Below are 27002 nucleotides of genomic sequence, written 5' to 3'. Positions count from 1 at the left end.
TAGTGTTTGTTTTTTCAATTTGTTTTTAATCTGTTTGGTATTTATTTTGTTGTAAAGTGTGAGGTGGTGAGCCAAATTTTCTCATCTTAAGTGATTACTGGTCATATTCTAACTCTTCTTTTTTTTTTTTTTCTTCCATATTCTAACTCTTAAGTAAACCTTGGACTTTGTGTTTTCTTTTCTTTTTTTTTTTAAAGATTTTATTTATTTATTTGACAAGGAGAGATTGCAAGTAGGCAGAGAGAGAGAGAGAGAGAGAGAGGGAGGAGGAAGCAGGCTCCCTGCTGAGCAGAGAGCCCGGTGCGGGGCTCGATCCCAGGACCCTGGGATTATCACCTGAGCCGAAGGCAGAGGCTTGAACCCACTGAGCCACCCAGGCGCCCCTGAACTTTGTGTTTTCTATTCTGTTTCATTAATCTACTAATTTTCATGCCCATACCACATACTTGAGTTATTGTACCTTTGATATATGATAGAGCATACTTTTCTCCTTGTTAATATTATAATTCAGTATTTTCTTTGATATTCTTTTTAGCTTTATTTTTCCAGATGTCCTTGATAATTGTTTTATCTAGTTACCTCTTACTCCCCCACCCTCCGTCTTTTGTGAGGAAATTATATTCTTCATAGTATGGAATTTTTTTCTTTTGTCAAAATGGCATATTATCTGTTTACTGTCTGAAAAATTTTGTAAGTTTTTAGATAATTTTATGTATTTTTAAATTTTCAGAATATTTTAACTTATTTATTTATTAATAAATAAATTTTATTTATTAATAAATAGATTTTTTTTTAAAGATTTTATTTATTTACTTGACAGACAGAGATCACAAGTAGGCAGAGAGGCAGACAGAGAGAGAGAGGAGGAAGCAGGCTCCCTGCAGAGGAGAGAGCCCGATGTGGGGCTCGATCCCAAGACCCTGGGATCATGGCCTGAGCCAAAGAGCAGAGGCTTAACCCACTGAGCCACCCAGGTGCCCCGAGAGAGAAAGAATCTTAAGCAGGCTCCTTGCCCAGTGCAGAGCCTGTCATAGGGCTTGATCTCATGTCCCTGGGATCATGACTTAAGCTGAAATCAAGAGTCAGATGCTTAACTGACTGAGCCACCCAAGTACCCAAATGGCAAGATTATTTAAAGAAAATCTCAAAAATATTATTTTGGCGTATACTTCTCAATTAAAAAATGATCTTGTGTTAAAGTTCATTAGAAACATACAAACCTTTGATGCTGATGTTAATCACTGAGAAAAGATTTATATTTCTCATATTTATTTGATCACAGAAATCTTTCTATTGTGATGTATCTTGCTTGTTTTACATAATAAATATTGAGAAGTGCAAAATTAACGGCATTTGGTTAATATATGAGATAACGCTAATGCATTACAATAAGCACAGTATAGTATATTAGGGCCTGTAGGTATCCCAGGATGAAAAAAGTTTTATCTAGAAAGTGATACTGACATATACATAAGTTAAATGTGCCTCAGTGGGTTATCAGGCAAGGTTTCCTTGAAGAACTACACTTTGAAGAAGCAGTGAGGTTTCATCAGGTACAGCATTACCAGTAGGTACAAAAACAATAGGAGAGTGGTATGATTAGAAATTTGGGTAGGAGTGAGAAATTACTTTCACTCCATAGCCTGAGAATTATTTCCTGACATCTCTTCCAGTGTTTTTTCTTAAGGTAAAGACCGTTATCTAAACACTAATATTTAGGGTGACCAAACTGAGAAACTAAGACAGTTTTGAGAGTGAAGAGGAGCACATTAATAACTAAATGGATATGATAGTCATAAACAACAGTGCCATCGGTTAAGTGGAGTGTGGTCACCCCATCTGTGCTGTTTGGCCCATGAGTTGGCATTAGTTTTATCTTAAAGACTGGCCTGATTTACTCACAGAATTCTAATTCGCCTAGAGTTTCTGTTTCTTGAATTTTCTATTCTTGCTCCTACCGAGAACCTTTACATTTGCTGTTCTTTTCTTTAATCTTCTCTTCTACCTTTTCACCTGTTTTAATTCTTGGTAATCATCCTTTAGATCTTAAATTAAGGAACAGTTCCTGACTTCTTGTATAGGTTAGCTCCTCCTGGTAGAGGTTTATCTGAAACACCAAGATGTTTCAGAAATAGATATGAAGGTTCTTACTGTTGATCAGTTGAAGGGAATAGGGGAACACCCTAATTTTGAGAGTTCTCGTTTAACTTCTTGGGTGTTGGGGCTGTGACTAAAAGGAAAAAGGGGCCAGTCATGAAAAGATCATGTTTTAGAAAAGAGGAAGAAAATGAAGCACATTTGACAATTTTCAGTCTCTACTTAATTATTTATTTGACAGAGCGAGAACGTACAAGCAGGGGTGGGTGGCAGGTAGAGGGAGAGGGAGAAGCAGGCTCCCTGCTTGGCAAGGAGTCCGATGTGGGACTGGGATCATGACCTAAGCAGAAGGTAGATACTTACCTGTTGAGCCACCCAGGTGCCCAATAAGTAGAATCTTTATTAAAAAAACTTATCCCAAGATCCAATAAATTTCTAATTGTGATTTTTTTTTTTCTTTTTAGGTGGGTGTGGGTGGTAATGCTTACCAATTCACAGTATATTTGGATTTTTTTTTTCCTCCTTCCAGTGTTTTGTTTTATAACTAAAAATGTACTTTATCCCCAGTGCTTAATTTTTGCAATACAGGGGGTGAGTCATTTGCCTAGAGCTTTCCTTTTATTTTAAGCAGTAGATATATTTTACAAATGAAATGTAGTGAACCCTGATTTTTAAAGCAAGGGAAGATATCTTTTAGTAGTGTGATAATTATAGCTTGCATTTATTGTGAATTTACAGTTTGCTAAGCACCATGCTTAATATATTCATTTAATCATCTGGACAATCCTGGGTAGTAGGTATCACTATTTTTATATGTTATGGATGAGGAAATTTAAGTCTAAAAGTTGTTTATGTGATAAGTGGCCAGAGTTGGATTCAGACTCATGTGAACTCAGACTGGAGCCCATGCTCTTAACTTTGTGCTGTCATACTTTTTTAAAAAGTTGCAGGTTTTATAAGTTTATGCGTGTAATATTTACATGTTTTGAAGTTAATGGGTAGAACCCATGAGACTATTTTTAAAATTAAAAATGAACTGGTATTTTTTGTCTTAAATCAGTATCCACATTTGTTTATTTAAAAAATTTTTACTTTTGGTTTCATAGTATTGAGAAAATCCCTGCATATACACAATAATTATTACAGACTCTTAAAAATTAAATTGGGTTGGCTTTTAAATTCAGTTAAATCTATATGAAACGTGAGGGATGAGTAGTAGGACATTAATTTCATAGCTAAATTTATAAAAACTGCTTATACTAATTTCTTATTTATATATGTACAGGTTGGACAAGAAGCACTCAAACATGGTTCGTAAAACCATTATATCATCACCAAACTAATTTGTCACCCAGTTGTTGAGATTATAGGTGAAACAGGTGTTCTGGAGTCATGCCTGTCATTTAATTGAGAGTATTTTTAGTGTTACCTGCTTGCACATTGTTGCACAGCCACACAGTTCAGTAGTTTTTAATATTTTCATTATTGTGCTATCACAGTCAGTTTAAGAACATTTTCATCACCGAGAAAGAAGTCCTATACCCATATTGACTACAAAGCTGTAATAAAAAAGTATAGTACTGGTACAGTACTAGTACTGTGGCATCTAGTATCTGTGTATCTAGATACCACATCTAGACACGTAGATCTAGACACATAGATCCGTGGAGCGGAATAGAAAGCCCAGAAATAAGCCCATGTTTATATAGTCAGTTAGTCTATGACAAAGGGGGTTAAGAAGGGAAAAAACAGTCTTCTCAGTAAGTGGTAGGAAAAACTGGACAGCTACATACAAAAAATGAAACTGGACCACTTTCTTACACCATATACAAAAAAATAATTTCAAAATGCCTTAAGGACCTAAATGTGAGACCTGAAACCTTAAAGCTCCTAGAAGAAAATATAAACAGTAATTTCTTTGACTTTGACCTTAGCAGCATTTTTCTAGATATGTCTCTTCAGGCAAGGGAGATAATAGCAAAAATAAAATATACCAAAATAAAGAGCTTTTGCACAGTGAAGGAAACCAATAAAATGGAAAGGCAACCTAGTGAATGGGAGAAGATATTTGCAAATGATAAACCTGGTAAAAGGGTTAATATCTCACATATGTAATGAACTTTACAACATGAAAAAGAACCAAATAATTTGATTAAAAATGGACAGAGGACCTGAACATACAATTTTCCAAAGAAGATGTAGAGATGGCTAACCAGACTCATGAAAAGATGTGCAATATCACTAATCTTTGGAGAGAGAGAGAAATCAAGATCACAATGAGATATCACCTCGCATCTGTCAGAATGGCAGAAGCACAAGAAACGTGTTGGTGCGGATGTAGAGCTAAAGGAACCCTTGTGCACTGTTGGGAATATAAATTATACAGCCACAGGAAAGCATCTGTATAGCGGTTCCTCAAAAAACTAAAAATAGAAATACTGTGTGATCCAGTAATTCCACTACTGGGTCTTTACCCAGAGAAAATGAAAACACTCATTTGAGGAGGTACATGCAACCTTCTTTATTGTGGCATTATTTACAGTAGCCAAGATATGGAGCAACCTTAATGTCCATCGCTGGATGAATGGATGAAGAAAACATGGTATATGTACACAATGGAATATTATTATTCAACCATAGAAAAGAGGGAGATCTTGCCATTTGTGACAACATGCATGGCCCTGGAGAGTATTAATTAGGCTAAGTGAAATAAGCCAGAGAAAGACAAAAACAAAGTGATTTCGCTTGTGTGTGGTATCTCATAAAGCAAATGAATAAATAAAAAGGAGAACCAGACCCATAAGTACGGAGAACAAACTGGTGGTTGTCAGAGGGTGTGGTGCTGGGCAAAAAACAGTCAAGGGGAATGGGAGGTACAGGCTTCCAATAAGGAAATGAGGTTACGGGGATGAAAGGTACAGCATAAGGAATATAGTCAGTGGTATTTTAATCATGTCATATTAGTGATATGTGGTAGCAACACTCCTGGTGAGCATAGCATAATGTGTAACAGAGAGAATTGTTGTATCACTGTGTTGTACACCTGAAACTAACACTGTACTACAATACTATACTACAATTAATATACTACAATACTATACTACAATTAAAAAAAGAAAAGAAAGAAAAAGCATTCCTACTCACTTCAGCTTTAGGCAGGCACTAATCCATTTTGTCCCTATGGTTTTGAAATGTTTACCAGTGTCAAAAAAAAAAGGGGGGGGTACTTTGTGGATGATACTGTATATTATAAACAAACTTGTTAGTTGTTGGACATCAGTGGCAATATTTTTATTCTTTGTCTTTGTTTTTGTTTTCTGTTTGGGAAGGAGGGAGAGAGGTAAGAAAACAGTTTTTGTTTTGAGCTGTAGAGAAGAAAATTGAATCGTAGAATTTTTGCCAAACTGTAAACAAGTGTCTTCTGAAGTGTCTTCTTATGTTCTTCCCATCTAGGTCTTTTTATTTCTTCTGAATCATAATTAGTTGCTCCTGTTTCTTGTGTCCAGTATAATTTTAATCCATTTTGTTAAGTATTTTTCATAATAAAATTTGTATGGTATAAGTTTTTTTTTTTGTCTTAGAACTTGAAAATCATTGAGCTTTTGTGTTCCAGCTTGCAGAGAAGTGTGATATTAGCTTGATTGTTGTTTCTTACAGAACATGGTTTTAGTTAGGAGACTAAATCACAATACTATAATATCACTTGGGTTTTTTTGTTTGTTTTTAAGATTTTATTTATTCATTTGACAGAGATCACAAGTAGGCATAGAGAGAGAGGAGTAAGCAGGCTCCCTGCTGAGCAGAGAGCCCAATGCGGGGCTCGATCCCAGGACCCTGGGATCATGACCTGAGCTAAAGGCAGAGGCTTTAATCCACGGAGCCACCCAGATGCCCCTCGCTTAGGTTTTATAATCAGCTCATATAATTATATATAAATGGTATATAATCCATTTTACCTTAGAAAATCCCTCTAAGTTACCCATAAAGTATAGACATGTCACCATGGGTAGTGTCCTACATGTTTTATCTTTTCTTATATCCTTGAGCAAGATTGTTAGGGTTTCTTCTGTTGTGTTGCAAAGAGTATAGGGGCAGTATTGTACAAAATGTATCTTATCTTTAAATGCTTAGATCCCCTTCTGTGCATACAAGTGCTTTGATTTTTTTGGCTTGCCGAGTCACATGTCCCATTTCTCTTTTATTCTGGGACATAACTGGATGGGTAGTTTGGTAGGTGGAGTGGCCTTTACTGTTTCTTTCCATTCTTTTTCATGTTTATGTAGTTGAGTTTAGTTAGGTTAAATGTGTTTTATGAATCACCTACACTATAATCTTTTTTTTCTCCTCTGCTGTTTTCTTTTGGAATTCTGAAATTTCACCAGGATATATCTTTTTTCCATCTCTTTTTTGGTGTTTGGTAGGCTCATTCAGTCTCAAGTGTTTGTATTTTTTGTTGAGGAAAATTTTCTTCTGTTATTTCACCTTTCCGTTATTTTCTCCTGTGGGGGTGCCTTTGAGATTGCTCCTAGACCTACTACTACTTTAGTCCTTTCATGTCATCATACAGGCTGTCTTTTCTAGCTCTTTGACTTTGGGTTTGTTTTTTTTTAAGATTTTATTTATTTATTTGACGCAGAGAGAGAGAGAGAGGGAATACAAGCAGGGAGAGTGGGAGAGAGAGAAGCAGGCTTCCCACCAAGCAGGGAGCCCGATATGGGACTTGACCCCAGGATGCTGGGATCATGACCTAAGCCAAAGGCAGATGCTTAACAACTGAGCCACCCAGGAGCCCCGTGTTTTTGTTTTTGAAACAGAACTTTATCACTAGGCTTTCCAGTAAAATTTAAATTTTTCCAGTCATTTTCCTGTTTCCAAGCAGTTCCTTGTCTCTTTGTCATGGTTGTTTTTTGTTTTTTTTTTTTTGCATCTTAGAAGTTTTCTTTCTGTAAAGAAATTGTTTCCGTCTAGAGTGGTGGTTCTCTTTATTCACCTTGAGCTTTCTCCTTCACACAGGTTTTTTTTTTTTTTAATTTTTCTTTTTAAGATTTTATTTATTTATTTGACAGAGAGATCACAAGTAGGCAGAGAGGCAGGCAGAGAGAGAGGGGGAAGCAGCCTCCCCACTGAGCAGAGAGCCCGATGCAGGACTTGATCCCAGGACCCTGAGATCATGACCTGAGCCGAAGGCAGAGGTTTAACCCACTGAGCCACCCAGGCACCTGTCCTTCACATAGTTAATTTATTTCAGAAACCTGGGATCATTTGTTGTCTCTTCACATTTATACATTTCAGATACTATCGATTACTACAGCCAGCTGTTGTGTTTCCTCTATAATTACATAGGTATCTAGGCAGTTCTTTTTGAGAAGTTTCTCTCTTGAATGGGGATATATACTCTGGGCTTTAGTGGACAAGGTTTATCAAGAAGCAGCCTTCCTTGTGTTCTTGCCGGATTGATGAATAGTAGGAAGAAAAGCAAGAGGCTGGAATGCTCACACTTTCCAAAATGAGGAGAACTTTACAGACTAAAATGGAGCATGGGAATGTCTTTAGCTTCTTTTTTTTTTTTTTTTTTTTTTAAAGATTTTATTTATTTGACAGATCACAAGTAGGCAGAGAAAGAGAAGGGAAGAAGCAGGCTCCCTGCTGAGCAGAGAGCCCGGATGCGGGGCTCGATCCCAGGACCCTGGGATCATGACCTGAGCTGAAGGCAGAGGCTTTAACCCCCTGAGCCACCTAGGTGCCCCTGTCTTTAGCTTCTGAGTTGCCTTTGTTGTAGTTCCCCCCTCATCCAGGTCTCTGTTTGATAGATAGATAGATAAAATTTTCCTTTTTTTTTTTTTTAAATTATCTCTATACCCAACATGTCGAACTTAAAACCCAGACATGAAGAGTGGCATGCCTCACCCCTGGGTGAGTCCATCCCTTCCCCCACCCCTTCTGGATCTCTGTCTCAAATATCCAGAATTACCTCAGACTTGGCTCTGCTTCTGTCTTAGGCCATAACATTATAGAAATAGGAACCATCCTATTTCATTTGAAAATTTGAAAATTTGGCTTTCATTTGAAGAGTGGCAGATTTCTGGCCAAGAGCAAAACGTATTTGATGCTGATTGTTCTGTTTAATTTTGATTAGAAGTTTTATGTAGTTATCAGTTAAGTTTTAGTAAGTTTTTCATAAGTGTGGCTGTCTTTATTATTAGTAGTATAAATGTACATGACTATGTATTTTGTGACTTAAAAGTGATTTAAAAATAAGTTTTTTATATGAGGGCATGTATTTATTTTTGGTTTGGGGCTTTCATGTAAGGATTTCTTTTATTCTAAATTTTACTCTCTGGCAGTGTTTTGTTTATGTTGTGAATTTGTATACTTTGGGTTGGAAATTACAGCTTTTGGGGGAATGAGGATGGATACCAGAAAGTATGATAGAATGTGACAATAATGTAATTTTTTTCTTTCCTTTTTTTGCTTTTTCAGTTTGAGCAGAAAACTGGTGCAGTTTTTGATGAAATTGTAGAGAACTGTAAGTACCATTTTAGAAAAAAACCAGTCATGTCTTTAGATAGATAGTTATTGAGTCTAGATAGAGCATTTATCTGTAACAGTGTTTAATTGGGGCCTATTAATGTGATGGTACAGTTTGATTAGTTTAGATCTCATCACCCTGTTAGTATCTTCAGCAAATTAATCTTAATTTTAAGAGTTTTACTATTTTTAGTAAATATTTTATTCTCACAGTTATTAATGTGGAAATATAGCCATGTTTTGTGTATGTATGAATCATATAGAAGCTTATACTTACAATTCAGTAAAGGTTTCTACTTTGTTTACAGGGTCCCTTAATTTTCTGTTTATAGTCTTTCTGTGTTACATGATTCTCTTAAAAAAAAAATACCCAACTTTGTTTCTTAGGATTATAAAAGTAATACATTCAATTTTATAATACAAAAATGAGAAAAATAGAAAATGAAAGTTTTTGTCTTCCCTATTCTCTAAAAATAATCAGTTTTAAAAGTTTAATATATATCTTTCCAGACTTTTTTTCTGTGAATATCTATACATCTATAGATGATAGATGGGGATTTTTGTATGTCTGTAGGGATTGTGTGGTACTGTTCTTGCTTTTTTCATTCAACTGCCTAAACGTCTTTCTATGTCAGTGGATTTTGACCTATTCCATCCTTTCTGATGGCTGCTTGGTATTTCATTGTATGGCTTTATTATAATTTAACCAACTTACTCTTTTATATATGTATATATTATTTTCAGTTTTTTATTATTACAAGCAATATTAATTATGTATTCCTATACACATTTTTGTTTACTTGTTGAAGTAGACAAAGGGAGTGTATCCTTTTCTGTAGAATAAATTCCAAGAATAGAAGTGATGAATCATCAAAGGGTATTTGTGTTTTTACGGATAAGTTTTGTTATCTAGAGTTACTGAGTCAAGGAGAATATGCAGTTTTTTGTTTTGTTTATTAAGGTATCTTCCATTAGTAGGATCTATGAGTACTTTCTTTCTCTTTGGAATTAGTTTGTTAATATTTTTGAGAGATAATAGGTTTTTTAGACTTCTTAATGAGAGGTAACTAGCTCTTCTGATCTTTAGTGGTCTTTGAATAATCTGTAAGTTCATTCATTCATATCTGGTCTGGGCTTTGAGGGCACAAAAATTGGGACTGCCAGCTTGAGTGCCTCCTATGTGTCTTCCTCATAGCATGGCAGCCTCAGGATAGATAGTAAGACATTTTTGTTCGTGGCTCAGGCTCCAAGCAAGAGTAGTTCAGTGAATAAGGCAGAAGCTGTATCTTTTCTGACCTACCTTCAGAAGTCACATAGCATCACTTCCACCACATTCTTTTGGCTATGAGGAAGTCACTCACAAGCATTAGATTTAGAAGAAAAGAGTATTCATACCTTACTTCTTGACAGAAGGGTCAAAGTCGCATTGTAGAAAACCATGTAGACAGGAGCTACTGTTGCAGCCATATTTGGAAAATACAACCTGACTTCACAACATATAATGCTATCATAGGATATTTTATTATGTATCAGAAGGTGACTTTGAAAAAATTAATCTTTTAGGTCTATATTTGGATCTTTATAACGTTTACTACTTTCTGTAATACAGAAACACAGACTGGGGTGCCTGGGTGGCTCAGTGGGTTAAAGCCTCTGCCTTCAGCTCAGGTCATGATCTCAGGGTTCTGGGATTGAGCCCCACATCATGCTCTCTGCTCAGTGGGGAGCCTGCTTCCTCCTCCCTCTCTTTCTCTCTCTGCCTGACTCTCTGCCTACCTGTGATCTCTCTCTCTCTGTCAAATAAATAAATAAAATCTTAAAAAAAAAAATCTTAAAAAAAAAAAAGGAAACAGACTGATGAATCTGATCATATATGATTTTTTACAAGGAACATTTTGTCTTTGATTTTTTACAAGTAACGTTTTCTCTCTCTCTCTCTTTTTTTTCTTACTTAGTCTTTCCTTTTTTTAATGCTTTTTTTAAAAAAGATTTTATTTATTTTTTATTTGAGAGAGAGAGAGAGAGAGCACGAAAGAGAGCATAAGTGGAAGGGAGGGGCAGATGGAGAGGGAGAAGCAGATGCCCTGCTGAGCAGGGAGCCTGACAGGTGCTCCATTCCAGGACCCTAGGTTCTTGACCTGAGTCAAAGGCAGACGCTTTATCAACTGAGCCAGCCAGGTGCCCCAATTTTTCCTTTCCATATTATTGTCCCTATCCCCCTATCCCACCTACACCTTTGTAGGTAGTCGTCTGTGTTTTTCTCCAGTGCTTCTAAAATCATTATTTGCATAAATGTATACGGATAAATATATGTAAGGTTTTGAAGCTTTTTAAAAAATTTTTTGTTCAAAAGGTGGTATCATCATATACATAGATTTTTCTGCCTACCTTCTCTCATTTAGGAGTACTTCATGATATCCTTCCACCTCAACTGGGAGAGCTCCAACTCTTTATAATATCCCATGATTTAGATGTACAAGTCATCGTTTGCCCTGTTAGGCATTGATATTATTTTAGGGTTTTTTTTTTTTTTTTTACCATAATGATGATGCATTAAAAATCCTTTAAGAATGTCCTTATGTGGGTTAAAAATGTCTATTTTATATGTATACATAGGTTATGAAGAGTGGGTATTGTTCAGTAAAGGTATGTGTAATTTTAATAGATGTGTTTGCCTGCTTTTCAAAATTTGAATGCCTTACATTTCCATGAGAAATGTATAAGAACACCCCCATCCCATTAATGTATATTTTAGTTCTTCAGGTTTGGCGATTGGATGGATATGAAATAGTACATTGTTAACTTTATTCTGCATTTTCTTAACTCCTGTTGAATTGAATTAAGCAGTTTTTAATAATTTCAGCATTTGGACTGGCTCCTCTGTATTGTCTAATTTTAAATATTTGTTAACTAAATAAGTATCCTTTGCCCATTAAAGTTTTTTCATGACAATTTGTAGTCTTTTAAAATTTTCAAAAAAAAAATTTTTTTTTTTTAAAGATTTTATTTATTTATTTGACAGAGAGAGATCACAAGTAGACAGAGAGGCAGGCAGAGAGAGAGAGAGGGAAGCAGGCTCGCTGCTGAGCAGAGAGCCCGATGCGGGACTCGATCCCAGGACCCTGAGATCATGACCTGAGCCGAAGGCAGCGGCTTACCCCACTGAGCTTTTTTTTAAAGATTTTCTTTATTTGTCAGAGAAAGCAAATGGGAAGCAGCAGGCAGAGGGAGAAGCTGACTCCCTGCTGAACAAGAAGCCTGATGTAGGACTTGATCCCCAGGACCCCAGGGTCATGATCCAAGCTGAAGGCAGACGCCCAACTGACTGATTCACCCAGGCATCCCTAAATTTAAATTTTTAAAAAGATTTTATGTATTTATTTATTTAGCAAGAGTGCACGCGTGCACATATAAGCAGACTCCATGCTGAGCATGGAGCCCGGACAATGTGGGGCTTGATCTTAGGACTCTGATGAGATCATGACCCGAGCTGAAATTGAGTCTGAATCTCAACTGACTAGCCACCCAGGTGTGCCAGGCTTTTTTAATACTGTAGTATTAGTTGTTAAGGTGAGTCATAGTAGACATGGTAAAAGATAAATCTGAAAGAAGATTCAGGTATACTTTTAAAAAGATAGATAGTCATTCACTCAGAAAATTTAACTTTTAGAATATGTGACCTACAGTTCTTCAAATAATGGAGTAGGGATTTTTGATTTCCTTTTTTTTGTTGTTGTTGCCTTTTGTTTGTGTCATCTTTTCCTAAACAAAATTTTTTTTAAGACTTTATTTATTTGAGAGAAAGAGCATGCAGAAGAGAGAGAGAAAACAAGTAGGAGGTAGAGGGAGAAGTGGACTCCCTGCTGAGTAGGGAGCCGGATGCTGAACTTGATTCCAGGACTCTGGGATTATGACCTGAGGCCAAGTCTGTTCAACCAGCTGAGACACCCAGGTGCCCCTAAACAAATGTTTTTAATATAAAAAAATTTGATCTTTTTACCATCACAGTTTGTAGTCTTGGTTAAAAAAGTTTTCCTTACCCTTTGAATATATGCTATCCTAGTTTCTTGGAGTATGTAGAAAATACTTTTATAAAATATTAAATACAAAATATTTATAATGTGAGCTATATTAAAAATAAAAACCCTTGGCTTCACCACCCAGCTTTTAAAAAATGTGCATTGGGGCGCTTGGGTAGCTCATTGGTTTAAAGCCTCTGCCTGCAGCTCAGGTCATGATCCCAGGGTCCTGGGATTCAGGCTCATATAAGGCTCTCTGCTCAGCAGGGAGCCTGCTTCCTCCTCTCTCTCTGCCTCCCTCTCTGCCTATTTGTGATCTCTGTCAAATAAATAAATAAAATATAAAAAAAATAAAAAATAGGCATTTTTGTGCTTCATGCCAGCCCTTCAGTCCCATTTGGTTCTTCTCTCCAAATAGCTATTATCCTGGATTTTGCTTATTTCCTTGCTTTTCTGTAATACTTTTTACGACCTCTACATTATTAGCAAGATATTCTTTAGTTTTGCTTGTTTTTGGACTTTGTATTGTTTTTGAATTCTACTGTATATATTACCACTTTCTGTTTATTATATATTCTTGAGACTTGACTATACTGTTGTATGTAGCTGTCATTCATTTGTCAGTGATTTGTATTTATTCATTAAATACATTATAATTTTTAAAAATCATGGTAAAAACATAAAATAATAGCATCTTAATTATTTTCTTTAAAGGTTTATTTATGTATTTATTTATTTAGGGAGAGAGAAAGGGAGCGTCTGTGTGAGTGGCTGGGAGGGGCAGAGGGAGAGTGAGAGACCAAAGCCTCAATCAAGCAGACTCCTTGCGGAGCACACAGCTGGAGGTGGGGCTCAATCCCAGGATCCTGAGATCATGCCCTGAGCTGAAACCAAGAGTCACCAAAAGTTGGCTGCTCAATGAAACGAGCTATCCAGGCACCCCCCCAATCTTAATTATTTTTAAGTGTATAATTCAGTTATCTTAAGACTGAGCTCTTTAAAGGCGTCTTTAAATAGCCCTTTCAAAAAGAACTTTTGTTCAAACCACAGTTGTAATGTCAGTCTTTGGGTTGGGTTGGGTTGATCTCCCCTCAGATATGAACATACTTCAAAGATTCCCCACCTGTAGTATTTGGGATCCAGTTTCTTTATTTTAGGGCCCTGGAAGTCAAATTGTAGGAAGTACATTGATTGCTATTTTAGGCAAGTGGTCTAAAATTACTATTCTTTGTTTCCGGTATTGAAAGGTCTTGTTCCTTCCTCTCTACTCCATGAGCTTAGCAGAAAATGTTACAGCTCTCATTGTTACCACTGCAGTAAATTTGCTGTGATGGAAGCATAACCTGTGTCTCAGTATAGTCATAGGTCATACTGTTTCTATTGTAACAACTCAGCTGTGCATTCTTGGCAGGTATGTAAAGGAATTAATGTGTCTGTTTCCAGTAAAACTGTGGACACTGAATTTTGAATTTCACATAATTTTCCATGTGTCAGGAAATGTTTCTCGTTCAGTTGTTGTTTTTTTTAACCATTTAAAAATATGAAAAGCATTCTTAGCTCATAGGTCGTACAAAAATACTCCCCTCAAAAAACAGGTGGCTTCTGGATCTGGCATTCACGCATAGTTTACCTACCCTTGTTCAAGAGTATATATGGGACGGTGATCGCTCAGTCCTAGCCGTGTATATTCTCAACTTAATCAGAAATGCAGAATTTATTTTCCTAAGTAGTTTATCTATTTTCACTTACACCATTGTGTTCAGAGTTGTTTTCACTGTGCATCTGGCCAACACGTGATGATACTGGACTTTTAAATTTTGTCAGTATGGTAGACATAACATGGAATTAATATTTTTTAAAACTTTGCATTTCCTTGATTAGTAATTTAGTTGAATTTTTTCATGTTTTTAGCCATTTCTGTTTCCTCTTTGGCAAAACACCTGTTTAATTAAATGTGTTGTCCACTTGCTATTTGGTTCTTGGTCTTGTCTTAACTGAATTGGAGAAGCTCTCTAAATATCCTTAAGAAAAATTCATCACTTACAGTTATTGCAAATAACTTCCAATTCATGACTTGTGTTTTTAAGGTTTTTGCATAAGGAGAAGTTAATTTTAATGCAGTCGAATCATAGTAAATATATGAGTCTTTTCCTTTATGTTTACTTTTTAAAAAAAAGTTTTCTTTTGGAAAAGCTTACCTAGGCTGAGATAAGAAAGACCTTTGTATATTATTTCCTGAAATAGTCATTGATTTTATCTTTCACATGTACCTCTTGAATTATCTTAGATTTAATTGTTTATATAGCTTGGGTTAAGGTTTCTTAATTTGATTTTTTCATAATGCTAACAGAGTGTCTCACCATCATTTATCAAGTAGTATTTCCTTTTCATGGTGATTACAAACCTACTCTATAACGTGTATCTGGGGTTTTCCCCACATTTTCGGTTCGGCTGTTTGTTTATTTTTGGGCAGTACCATGTTGTTTTAATTAATTTGATGTATGATAAATCTTGATAATCTGATAGTTCACATCCCAGAAAATTGTTCTTTAAGAATATTTTGCCGATTCTTGCTAGTGTTCATTTTAGAAATATTTTACCAGTTTCCTTTAAATAACAAAATAAAATAACAAAATCTTGCTGGGAATTGATTGGAATTTTCCCGAGTCTGTAGATGAACAGAGGATTTGTATGTATGTAATATTTAATCTTCTATGAACTTGGTATGTCTTTCCATTTATTAAATCTTTAATGCTTTTCAGTAACATTTTATGACCTGTAGAGGATTACCTTGTAAGCTTTTTATGTTTTAGTATTTAAGACTTAATTATTTTGACATTTATTTTTGGATGTAGGATAAGATTAGGATTCACTTTTTTTTTCAGATGGATGCCATATGCTACCGGATGTTAAATAATTCATCTTCCATCTAAATAGTTGATCTTTTTGTCACTGAACTGAATTGGCACTGAGATATATTTAAGTTCTATATATGTGGGCATCTCTTTTTGGAAGTTGTTAAAATTCTGTTAATATTTACAAAATTATATATTACTATATACTAATATTTATTTCTATACCAGTGTCATTGGTTTTATTTGTATGTATTATTATAAAAATATTTTACTATATATGCATTGGCTTTGGGTATAGACATTTTCCTGCTGTGTTAAGCCATTGCCTTAATTTTATCTTTTGTTCATTTAATTTAATTTAATTTATTATTTATTTATTTATTTATTTATTTTTTGTTTTGAAAATATTTTTATTATCACCGAGTAGTTTTATGCTGAAAACAGTTAACAACAACAACAACAACAACAATCTCTTCTTTTGACATTTCTTAATCTGTAGGTGAAACTGGCCACTTGGAACTCAGAGGACCTCGACAATACTGAGTTCTCTTCTAGCCTCCTTCTGGACTTGAAGAAATACATTTAGGGTTGCAGAAAGCTTTGTGTTTCTGGAACACCCATTTTCAATTGCCAACACTTACATTCTCACCATCACAATCTGCCAAAGAGATTGTCATAATCAATCCTATCATGACCTTTAAGCAGGAATGAATATGCCCTGGTTTGCCTAGTATGACCACCTTCCCCCTTAATTTATTTTTTTAAGCAGGCTCTATGCCCATTGTGGAGCCCAAGGAGGGGCTTGATTCATGACCCTGAGATCAAGACCTGAGCTGAGACCAAGAGTAGGACACTTAATTAGCTGAGTCACCCAGATCCCCATCTTTTGTTATTTTAGTTTTTTCAAGAGAGGGGTGGTTACAGGAAGAGGGAGAGAGGATCTCAAGCAAGCTCTGCCTAGCATTGAGCCTGAAATGTGTCTCCAACTCATGACCCTGAGATCATGACCTGAGCGGAAACCAAGAGTTGGTCACTTAGCCATCTGTACCACCCAGGCGCCCCCAAATCTAGTAGTATTTTATTTATTCATTTATTTATTTATAAAGATTTTATTTATTTATTTGACAGAAAGAGAAATGAGAGAGAACACTAGCAGGGAGAGTGGGAGACAGAGAAGCAGGCTTCCCGCTGAGCAGGGAGCCGGATGTGGGGCTCCCATCTCAGGACCCTGGGATTAGGACCTGAGCCAAAGGCAGATACTTAACGACTGAGCCACCCAGGCACCTCTCTAGTAGTAAAATTTGTAGTAGTAGTAGTAGTAGTAGTAAAATTTGAATCTGTAGTTATCAAAGCCCTATCAACTAAAATTATTTTATTTCTCTTTTCCAGTGACTGCTCAAATTATATAATTTATTATTTTTGCTAAAATTTAGAGGATTACATTAAATGATAATCATGGTAGTTGTCACCATTGACTAATTTATGAGTTCAGTTAGTTGGTTCTCATATTTTGTTATTTAGGGCTAATTATTGTTAGTTTGTATCACTTAGGCTTTATTACATTTTTTTAAAGGTTTTATTTACTCAAGAGAAAGAGCATGAACTGGCGGGAGGAGCAAGGGGAGAGGGAGAAGCAGGCTTCCTGCTAAGCAGGGAGCTTGAAGGCAGGACTCGATCCCAGGATCATGAGCTGAGCTGAAGGCAGATGCTTAACCAACTGAGCCACCCAGGCACCCTACATTTTAAAAAATATATTCCCAGTTTATCTTGTGGAATGGCTGAAAAATACTGGTAATTTATATATTCCTGGATTCCATTTGTTAATATTTTGTTAAAATGGATAGTTTGTTTACACTTGGAGTTACGGCTTTATTAAATGTTTTCTAGAATTCACCAGTGAAATTTAGGTTTGGAGATTTCTTGGTGTGAGAATTTAAGTTATAAATTAAAATTTTCAAGTAGAAATTAAGTTTTTCTATTTTTATATTTCATCTTTTGTCAGTACTGGCAAGTTTTATTTTTCAAGGAGTTTGTCCATTTTATTTAAGTGGTCTTTTTGTCTTTTGAATTTAAGGCAATTTAGTGGGAAGGACAGTGGCATCTAATTGTGGTTTTAATTTGTATTTCCCTGCTAATGATGTGTCACATCTTTTTAATGTGTGGATTGGTCATCCTTAAATGTTCTTTTATGAAGTGTCTATTCAAATCATTGCCCATTTTAACTTCGGTTTTGTGTCTTTTGTTATTAGGTAGTAAGGATTCTTACATGTTTTGGATGCAAGTCTCCTGTTATATAGACCAATAGATTGAAATAGGTAGGGATATTTATCTCCATCTATCTGTATCTGTCTGCAGTTTTCTTCATTCCATCCATCCATCCATCCATTTTGTGGCTTGGCTTTTCATGACCTCAGTGGTGTCCTTGAAAAGCACAGTTTTTAGTTTTGATGAAAAAAACCCTCATTTTATTATTATTTCTCTATTTTTGTGGTCTGTGTTCTTTGTGTTCTAAGAAACTTATTCCAAGATCATGAATATTTATACTTTTTTTCCCCCTAGAAACTTGATGGTTTTAGCTTTAGCTTTTATAATTAGGTTCATCATCCAGTTCATCTTAGTTTTTGCATATAGTGTAATGTAAGAGTCAAATATATAATTTTGTGTGTGGTATCTAGTTGATTCAGCACCATTTATTGAAAAGGTTATTCTTTCTATTGATTTGTCTCGGTACTTCTGTTGAAAATCAGTTGATCTGCATGCTGGGTCAATTTCTGGGCTCATTATGTTCTGTGGATCTATAGGTCTGTTCTTATGAGGCTGATACTGCACTGTCTTGATTAATTTTATATTAAATCAGTTATCCTAAGGCATATTTTTCAAAGTTGTTTTACTATTCTAGATACATTTTTTTAAAGATTTTATTTGTTTATTAGAGAGAGAGCCCGAGCATGAGCAGGGGGAGGGGCCGAGGGAGAGGGAGCAGGGAGCTCACTGCAGGTTGATCCCAACACCCTGGGATCATAACCAGAGCCTGAAGTCAAATGCTTAATCGACTGAGCCACCCAGGTGCCCCATTCCACCTCTGTTCTTTTTTTTTTTTTTTAATGATTTTTATTTTATTTATTTGGCAGACAGAGACCACAAGTAGGCAGAGAGGCAGGCAAAGAGAGAGGAGGAAGCAGGCTCTCTGCCAAGCAGAGACCCCGCTGCAGGACTTGATCCCAGGACCCTGAGATCATGACCTGAGCCAATGGCAGAGGCTTAACCCACTGAGCCACCCAGGCACTCTCCACCTCTGTTCTTTTTTTTTTTTTTTAAGATTTTATTTATTTATTTGACAGACAGAGATCACAAGTAGGCAGAGAGGCAGGCAGAGAGAGAGGAGGAAGCACGCTTCAGGACTTGATCCCAGGACCCTGGGATCATGACCTGAGCTGAAGGCAGAGGCTTTAAACCACTGAGCCACCCAGGCACCCCTCCACCTCTGTTCTTAAATATTGTTTTGTCTGTAGAAGTCCTTTGCATTTACATATATATTTTGGAATTAACATATAAATTTATACAGATAAGCCACTGGGACTTTGATTGGAATTGCATTATCTGTAGATTAATTTGGGGGAGAAGTGACATCTTAAATATATTCAGTTTTCTTATTTAGGTCTTCTCTGAATGTTTAAATAGTTTCTAGATTATTAAGTTTCTAAATAATCTTGTACTTCTTGGTCTATATATTTTGCACGTTTTATAAAATTTAATAGAAATATAAATAAAACTAAATAAATAAATGTGTGTGTGTGTGTGTGTGTGTATCTATATCTATCTATCTATCTATCTAGAGTCTTTCCAGTATTTTGCTTGGATTTTTTGTTTGTGGATAAATTTATGGATAGCTTTCCCCAACGGAGATGGCCAGTTATTCCTTCCTAGGTTATTGAATAATAATCCTTTCTTTGCTTCCTTCAAATGTATTTCTACTTTTTATTACATTATAATGATTGGAAATTCTTTTTTCCAGTTTCCAAATGACCTTTATTATCTTTGTAGATATACTCCCTGGTCTGAGGACTTTCTCTTCTCTTCATATTGTTTGCTCAAAGATTTTTTTTTATGACTGAATATTAAATTTTGTCAAATAATTTCTCTTCATCGACTGAGATGGTTTTGTTTTTCTTTTATTGTGTTATGTGGTGAACTGACTTATTTCAGGACTGAACCCACGTTGCATTCATGGGTTAAATCCTGCTTTGTCTTGTTGTATTATTTGTTTTATATATTTTCATTCAGTTTGCTAGTATTTTAAGTATGCTAGTCTTTTAAGCATCTATATTTATGAAGGATATTGGTGTAAAGTTCCCTTTTTTGTTGTTAAAGATTTTATTTATTTATTGAGAGGGAGAGAGAGATTTTGATTGGGGAGGAGCAGAGGGAGAAGGGACAAATAGATTCCATGCTGAGCTTGGGGCCCCATGCAGGGTTTGATTCCAGGACGCTGAAATCATGACCTGAGCTGAAATCAAGAGTCCGTGTTTTCCCTGACTGAGCTACCCAGATTTTGCAAGTTCTCTTGTAATGTCTTTCTTTGGTTCTGGTTGCAGAGTAATACTAATCCCATAAAATTAGTTGGAAATTACTCCTTTCTCTTATATTTATTGAAAGAATTCATGTAAGATTGGTATTACATTTCTTCAAATGTTTAATTTATTAGTAAAGTTATTTGGGCCTGGTGCTATTCAGATTTCCTTTTTCTTCTATGTCTGGTTTGGCAGTTTGCACTTTTCAAGGCATTTCCTGTAAGTCAGCATAGCTGAAAGGAACTTTGCTGATGATGGAAGTGTTCTGTATGTACACTATTAAAATATAGTAGCCACTAGGTACTGTGGCAGTTGAGCATTAGAAATATCATGAATGCAGAACTGAAGTTTTAATTTAATTTAAATAGACGTAGGTGGCTGGTGGCTTCCTTTGTTGGACAGTGAAGATCTAAGCTGGCACATTTATTTCCATAAAGTTCTTAATAATTTTTAAATGTATTGTCATTCAGTTCATAGCTTTTAAAAATTTATTCTTAATTAAATTGTTTATATTTTTTAAAGATTTTTGAGAGTTTGTGTCCGAGAGCATGAGCAGGGGGTGGGGAACAGGAAGAAGCAGACTTCCCTCTTAGCAGCAACCCCAGTGCGGGACTCAATCCCAGGACCCTGGGATCATGACCTGAGCTGAAAGCAGATGCTTAACCAGCTGTGCCACCCAGGTGACCCTGTTTATTTTCAGCCTCTGTGAAATCATCACTACTGTACCTTTCATTCCTGATACTAGTAATTTTTTGTTCTCTCTCTCCCAACTTCATATTAATTTTTTATTTACATATTTAATTGTGAATATACATAAACTGAAATTTACCATCTTAGCTTTTTTTTTTTTTGAGAGAATCTTAAGTAGGCTCCACCCCCAGCACTTGAGCTTAGTGTGAGGATTGATCTCACAGCCCTGAGATCATCACCTAAGCCAAAATCAAAAAGTTGGATGCTTTATTGACTGAGCCATCCAAGCACCCCTACCTATATCTTAGCTATTTAAAAAAAAAATTATTCATTTATTTATTTGATAGAGAGATCACAAGTAGCAGAGAGGTAGGCAGAGAGAGAGAGAGGGTGAAGCAGGCTCCCTCCTGAGCAGAGATCCCAGTGTGGGGCTGGGTCCCAGGACCCTGAGATTATGACCTGAGCCAAAGGCAGAGGCTTAACGCACTGAGCCACCCAGGCGCCCCGATCTTAGCCATTTTTAAGTGTACAATTCAGTAATGTTAAGTAAACTGGCATTGTTGCGCAACCAGTCTCCATAACATTTTCCATCTTGAAAAATGGAAACTGATACCTTTTAAATAATAACTCCCCACTCCTCCTCCCTCTAGCTGTGTCAGCCACCCTTCTACTTTCTGTCTATGAATTTGACTATTCTGGGTACCTCATATATGTTTGTGTTTTTATGACTGGCTTATTTCACTTAACATAATATCCTCAAGGTTAATCCATGTTGCAGCCTGTGCCAGAATTTCCTTCCTTTGCAATTAGTAAAATTGGTGGATCTTTTGTTTAATGAGCTCATAAGAGTAACAGAGTGAAATTGTTATTTTACTGATGCTATCAAGAGCAAAAAAGGACATGTCAACCTGTACAGTTTTATAGCTCTTAAAATTATTATTTTAACATTGCAATTTTTTCTGGCTATAAGGAGTAGGATAAAAAATTGGGTTCTGGGTATGAACAGATCCTGTTTATCTCATAGAGAGAGTTATCAGCTGATTCTGGTGGGCAAGAAGGGAGAGAAGATGAAAATTAAAAGTTTCATTTTATAAATAATATAACCATGTTACAGAAGTTTTGGAATTAGAAGGAAGAATAACAGGAATGTATAACTATAGGACACAGCTGGAACTGTTTCTTCATACTTCTGTGGCATTGTACTTCTGGAACTATTGCATAAATTACTTTTACTTTTATGATTTTTTAAAAAATTTCATTTTATTCTGCTTTCAAAATAATATGCTTTGAAATACTGAAATATTATAAAAACATGTAAATGTTTTACTTCATTAAAGTGTATGAGATTCTGTTATAGTGATGTATTTTAGTTTTAATAGACCTTGGACAGTTTTTAGGTATATACTGAATGTATCAATTATTTTATTTTATTTTATTTTACAGAGAGCGGATAAGCAGGGGGAGTGGAAGGCAGAGGGAGAGGGAGAAGCAGACTCCCTGCCGAGCAGGGAACCTGATGCAGGGGCTCCATCCCAGGACCCTGGGATCATTTCCTGAGCCAAAGGCAGATACTTAACGACTGAGCCACTGAGGCACCCCAGTTGTCTTTTTTGTTTTGTTTTGTTTTTAAGAGAGAGTGTATGAGGGAGGAGAGGGGCAGAAAGAGAGAAAGAATATTTAGTAGACTCTGTTGAGTGGAAGGAAGTCTAATGGGAGGCTACATCTCACTATCCTGAGATCATGACCTGAGCTGAAATCAAGACTCAGTCATTCAACAGGCTGAGCCACCCATGTGCCTCTGCATGTATCAGTTTGTAGATATTGCTGCTTTCTTGATCATTACTTTTAGAGCCCTATAAATATAAGTGAACATTAAAAAAAGTAGTCTATTGCCTTTAGTTGTCTTCAGTGAAGAACAAATTGTTATTTGTTTTATAAGGTGTTTTATAATGTGCTTTAAAATCACGTTTTTTTACCTTAATAGTGTACAAAGTAGACTGTTGAAATTGATCATGTGTAATTTCTGTCAGAGGTATTTCAAGTGTCAGCATTTGTTGGTCACCTTTTAGTAATAAAATCTTCTAGTTATAAATAAAATCAAATCGCTCTGAATATTCCCCTGGTTTCAAACTTTCCCCCCCCTCCACCATGGGAACAGATAAAAGCAAAAATCAGTGAAAGTAAGTTCTGTGAAACTCACCTATGAGTCTCATCTCTCCTTACCGAATTTGTAGAGGTTACAATGACATACTTGAATAGTTCCACAGTAACAATACATAATTAAATACAAACAAGAAAAGAGAGCTGTAATCTTCATTTGGGACTTCTTGAGGGATCTCATTCATCTTCATTAGGACTTAACAGTCTTTTCTGGTGTGGTAGGACATTCATTGGTTCATCTTTGTTGGTAGAAGATTCAATGGGCTGGGTTAGTGGTGTTTCGTGGAAGAAATTGGACCATCTGATAAGGAGCTTGACTTGATGTATCTGAAGATTGCTTTTAACCTCTGAGTGTGGTGATTTATTATCTGCATAGTTTATTTATGGCTGGCTCATAAAAAACCAGAGCCTGTTACTCAAGGGGTGCTCTCTGGATTAGCAATATTAGCATCACCTGGGAGTATCTTAGAACTCAAATTCTGGCTCTCATCCTTGACCTACAGAATGAGAATCTTTGGGGGGTGATGTGGAAATCAGGTATCTGTTTCCAGTAAGGTCACCAAGAGATTCTGATGGCCGATAATCATTGATTAAACTTTGCTTTAGCTCAGTGATCCTCAAGCATATCTGTGCATTAGAAGCAAGATTATCTAGGGGGTGCTTGTTTTTGTTTTGTTTTTGAATTCTTTAAAGTGAGATAAAATTCACATATAGCATTGCATTAGTTTTAGCTATGCATCATACTGCTTTGTTTTATGTATGTATTATAAAACGATTACTGTAATAAGTTAATATCCATTGCCAGTTATCTTTGACACATATAGAAATATATTTTACATGGAGACCTATGTGTATACAAGCATTTTTTATAGTATTACTTACTCTCACCCTGAATGATGTACTTTGTTTTCTATTCTAGCCTTTTAAAAATTTTTTTATTTTTTAAGTAATCTCCACGCGTAACATGGGACTTGAACTCACAACCCTGAGATCAAGAGTCATATGCTCTACTCACTGAGCCAGGCACGTGCCTCTTCTATTCTAACCTATTAAAAAACAATTTTGGGGCCCTGGCTTGCTAATGGGAAATACCTGCAAGTTGAAAGAACACTGGATTGTTGTATTCTAATTATTGTCCAATTTCCATGAGAAGTTTTCTATTGTTACCAGCCTATTAATAGCCAAGGTTGGTTTTCAGTTTAGTATTATATATATGAATTACCATTCTTTATATTACTGTTAAGTGTACCCTAATGAGAATCAGGGTCTGTCAATAAGGGCGGAAGTTAGAATGACTGTTGAAAACCGGATAGTAGTTTCAGACAAAGCCACATAAATTCAGCTGTTGATGAATTTCATGTTTACTAAGAGTCAGTTGTTTCCAAACCTCTTTCTTTTAGTAATACTTGTCATAGTAATTGTATGATTTTAATTGTTTTTACACTAATGAAGTTTACTCTGAAAAGTGAGTTGTTTCTGTGAATAATTTGAATGCTTTGGAAAAACTTAGTAGGTAAGTCAGTAAAAGCATGGAGGTGCAAGTGTCTTTATTTTGTCATCCTATTTTAAAGAAACCAAAAGAGCAGCCATGAACTTTGCATTATGAATGGGACTTGTAAGAAAGAATTCAGATTAGCACGCATCTTTTGCAAGTCTTGGTTGATCATCAAATGATTGGACAGTGTGCCTTAATGTATCCCAAATAAAAAATAAATGTTTCATTTTTTTAATGATTCCTGGCTTTACTGGATTTTAACTTTTTTTTAAAATATTTTATTTATTTGACAGAGAGAAATCACAACTAGGCAGAGAGGCAGGCAGAGAGAAAGGAGGAAGCAGGCTCCCTGCAGAGCAGAGAGCCTGATGCGGGGCTCAATCCCAGGACCCTGAGATCATGACCTGAGCCGAAGGCAGAGGCTTTAACCGTCTGAGCCACCCAGGCACCCCAGGATTTTAACTATTAAACTACATTCTTGATCTTATAGTTCAATGAGACTTTTATTATTGAGGAAATTATATTTTAATGAGTCACAATCATCTCTTAGAAATATCTCAAAATGAACCAAGATTACCTTGTTTTATGCTTATTCTTACTTGTTTTACATGCTTCAGAGTTTTTCTTTTCTTTTTTTTTAATATAAGAGAGAAGAGCAACCTTCGTGTTCCCATCTTCTCATGAAATGATACCTTGTTGAAATGATACCATGTTGAAGAGAGAGAACCATGATTTTTTTTTTTTAAAGATTTTATTTGTTTATTTGAGAGAGAGAGCATAAGAGGGGAGACGGTCAGAGGGAGAAGCAGACTCCCCACTGAGCAGGGAGCCTGATGCAGGACTCGATCCTGGGACTCTAGGATCAGGACCTGAGCTGAAGGCAGTTGCCCAACCAGCTGAGCCACCCAGGCGCCCGAGAACCATGATTTCTAAAGTTAAATTAGAATTAACCTTACTTTATCTCTGAAAATTATGCTTTGATAAAGAGCAAAAATGTATGAAGGCATCAAGTAATATATTGGCAATGAAATCAGCAGCCCTTTTGCATTGTTCACTTATGTGTTTATTGCATTTCTTGGTTGGTATTTGTACCATCATTTTAAGGTATGTTGATTCTTAGGTATAGTGTAGAAATATCAGTATGCCTCTTAAAGCAATGACTATGCAGGAAAACCAGGAGTAAAAGCTGACCTGGCATCATGAAGTTTACTTGCAGTATCAAATGAAAATATTGTACTTAAATTGCTTAAAATAACTTTGATTCTCCTTTCACAAAGTCTTACAGCTTACTTGAATTTAACATTAATGTATACTCCTATCGTCCTTTACGAAGGAAGTTTATGTACTGATCACATCCCCTGTTACAAGTTTTCCTTCTGAACTCATTAGTAAGTATCTCTTATTGGATCATTCCCATGAGTATACTACAAGCTGTAATATTCTCCATCTTTTAAAAACAACAACAACAACAACAATTCACCAGAAAGTAAAAAAATCACAAGGAAAACAGAACAAAAATATAAAGTCAGAAAGAGTCTTTACTGCAGATTATAATCCAGTTTCTGCTTATTTTCTTTATTTTAAGGTTCCCCACTTCTGTCTTCTCTATCTCTGTTGGGGTCAACCCTCTCCAGTTTGCACACTCATTTTTCCACTGATAAAGCTCTTGTCAAGTTAGAAGTTCATTTCCGCATTACCAATATTAATAGTCATTCCCGATCTTCATTTTATGTTTTATCTCAGTAGCTTTTGTTACTGTTGCTCAGGCCTTTCTTGTTGAACTACTTTCTTCACTTAGCTTCTTTGACATCAGTCACCTAGTTTTCTTCTTGCCTCATTAGCTGTCGCATCTTAGTTCCTTTCCCTGATTCCCTCCTTTCTACCAGATTTCTTATGTTGAAGAGGATGTTTTAGCTCTTTTCCATCCATAGTAAATAAATTTGCTAGGTGTTCTCATCTAGTCCCATTAGTTTTAAGTACCATCTTTTCATTGATTTCCAAATATACATGTCATTGCTTGGCAAGAGCCTCTTTAACTCCTCTTTTTAATGTACGTCCAGTTGGAAGTTCTCAAAATTAACAGGCCCAAGATCAAGTTACCCTTTTCCTGTCTGTTCTTCCCTTAGTGTCCCCATCTGAAGAAATGATACCTTGTTGTGTTGACCTTTGCTTCTTTCGTATCTGGCTTCTTATACATCGGGAAATGCCACAGACCTTTAAAACATACCCAAATCTGACTGTTTCCCCACATTCACCATTACTACCCTGGTCTTAGCCACCAGTTTTTCCTTGGATTACTACAGTTGTCTCATAACTGTTCTTCCTGCTTCCATTCTTCATTCCCTGTAACATTTAACAGGCTTGAAGAAGTCATACTGAAGCTAGGGTGATCCTTGTAAAATATAAATCATGTTAATCCCTCTTTAGGATCTTTTAGTGACTTCCTTTCTCACTTGCATTTTTTTTATGGTCTGCAAATTAATAATAAACCTATTCTCTGGCTTTTTCTCTCTTCTCATTTTTTAGCACTCTTCCTCTCACTCATTCAGTTCCAGCCATATGGTCCTTGCTTTTCCTCACATATGCC

The 27002-nt window shown here is 35.9% G+C and overlaps 1 protein-coding gene and 1 non-coding gene across 7 annotated transcripts in view; one reads left to right on the top strand and one right to left on the bottom strand.

Moving 5' to 3' along the window:
- ZMYM4 (zinc finger MYM-type containing 4) overlaps positions 1–27002 on the top strand; it is a 150157-nt gene that overhangs the window by 61331 nt on the left and 61824 nt on the right. For 5 of the 6 annotated variants that reach the window (XM_045997639.1, XM_045997628.1, XM_045997674.1 and 2 more), the window contains one exon: positions 8578–8623. The exons of the other annotated variant lie outside the window; for it this stretch is intronic. In XM_045997639.1, coding sequence (XP_045853595.1) covers positions 8578–8623 — 46 coding nt within the window. The remainder of the gene's footprint in view (positions 1–8577; positions 8624–27002) is intronic. 6 annotated transcript variants of the gene reach the window in all.
- Positions 13930–14013, bottom strand: LOC123928799. Its single transcript, XR_006815816.1, has one exon. It is a non-coding gene; the product is annotated as a small nucleolar RNA SNORA1 (small nucleolar RNA).

This window comes from Meles meles, chromosome 1, assembly GCF_922984935.1.
Source record: "Meles meles chromosome 1, mMelMel3.1 paternal haplotype, whole genome shotgun sequence".
Taxonomy (NCBI): domain Eukaryota; kingdom Metazoa; phylum Chordata; class Mammalia; order Carnivora; family Mustelidae; genus Meles; species Meles meles.
The sequence above is the reverse complement of the archived record's forward strand: the minus strand, read 5'-3'. Positions and strand labels throughout refer to the sequence as shown.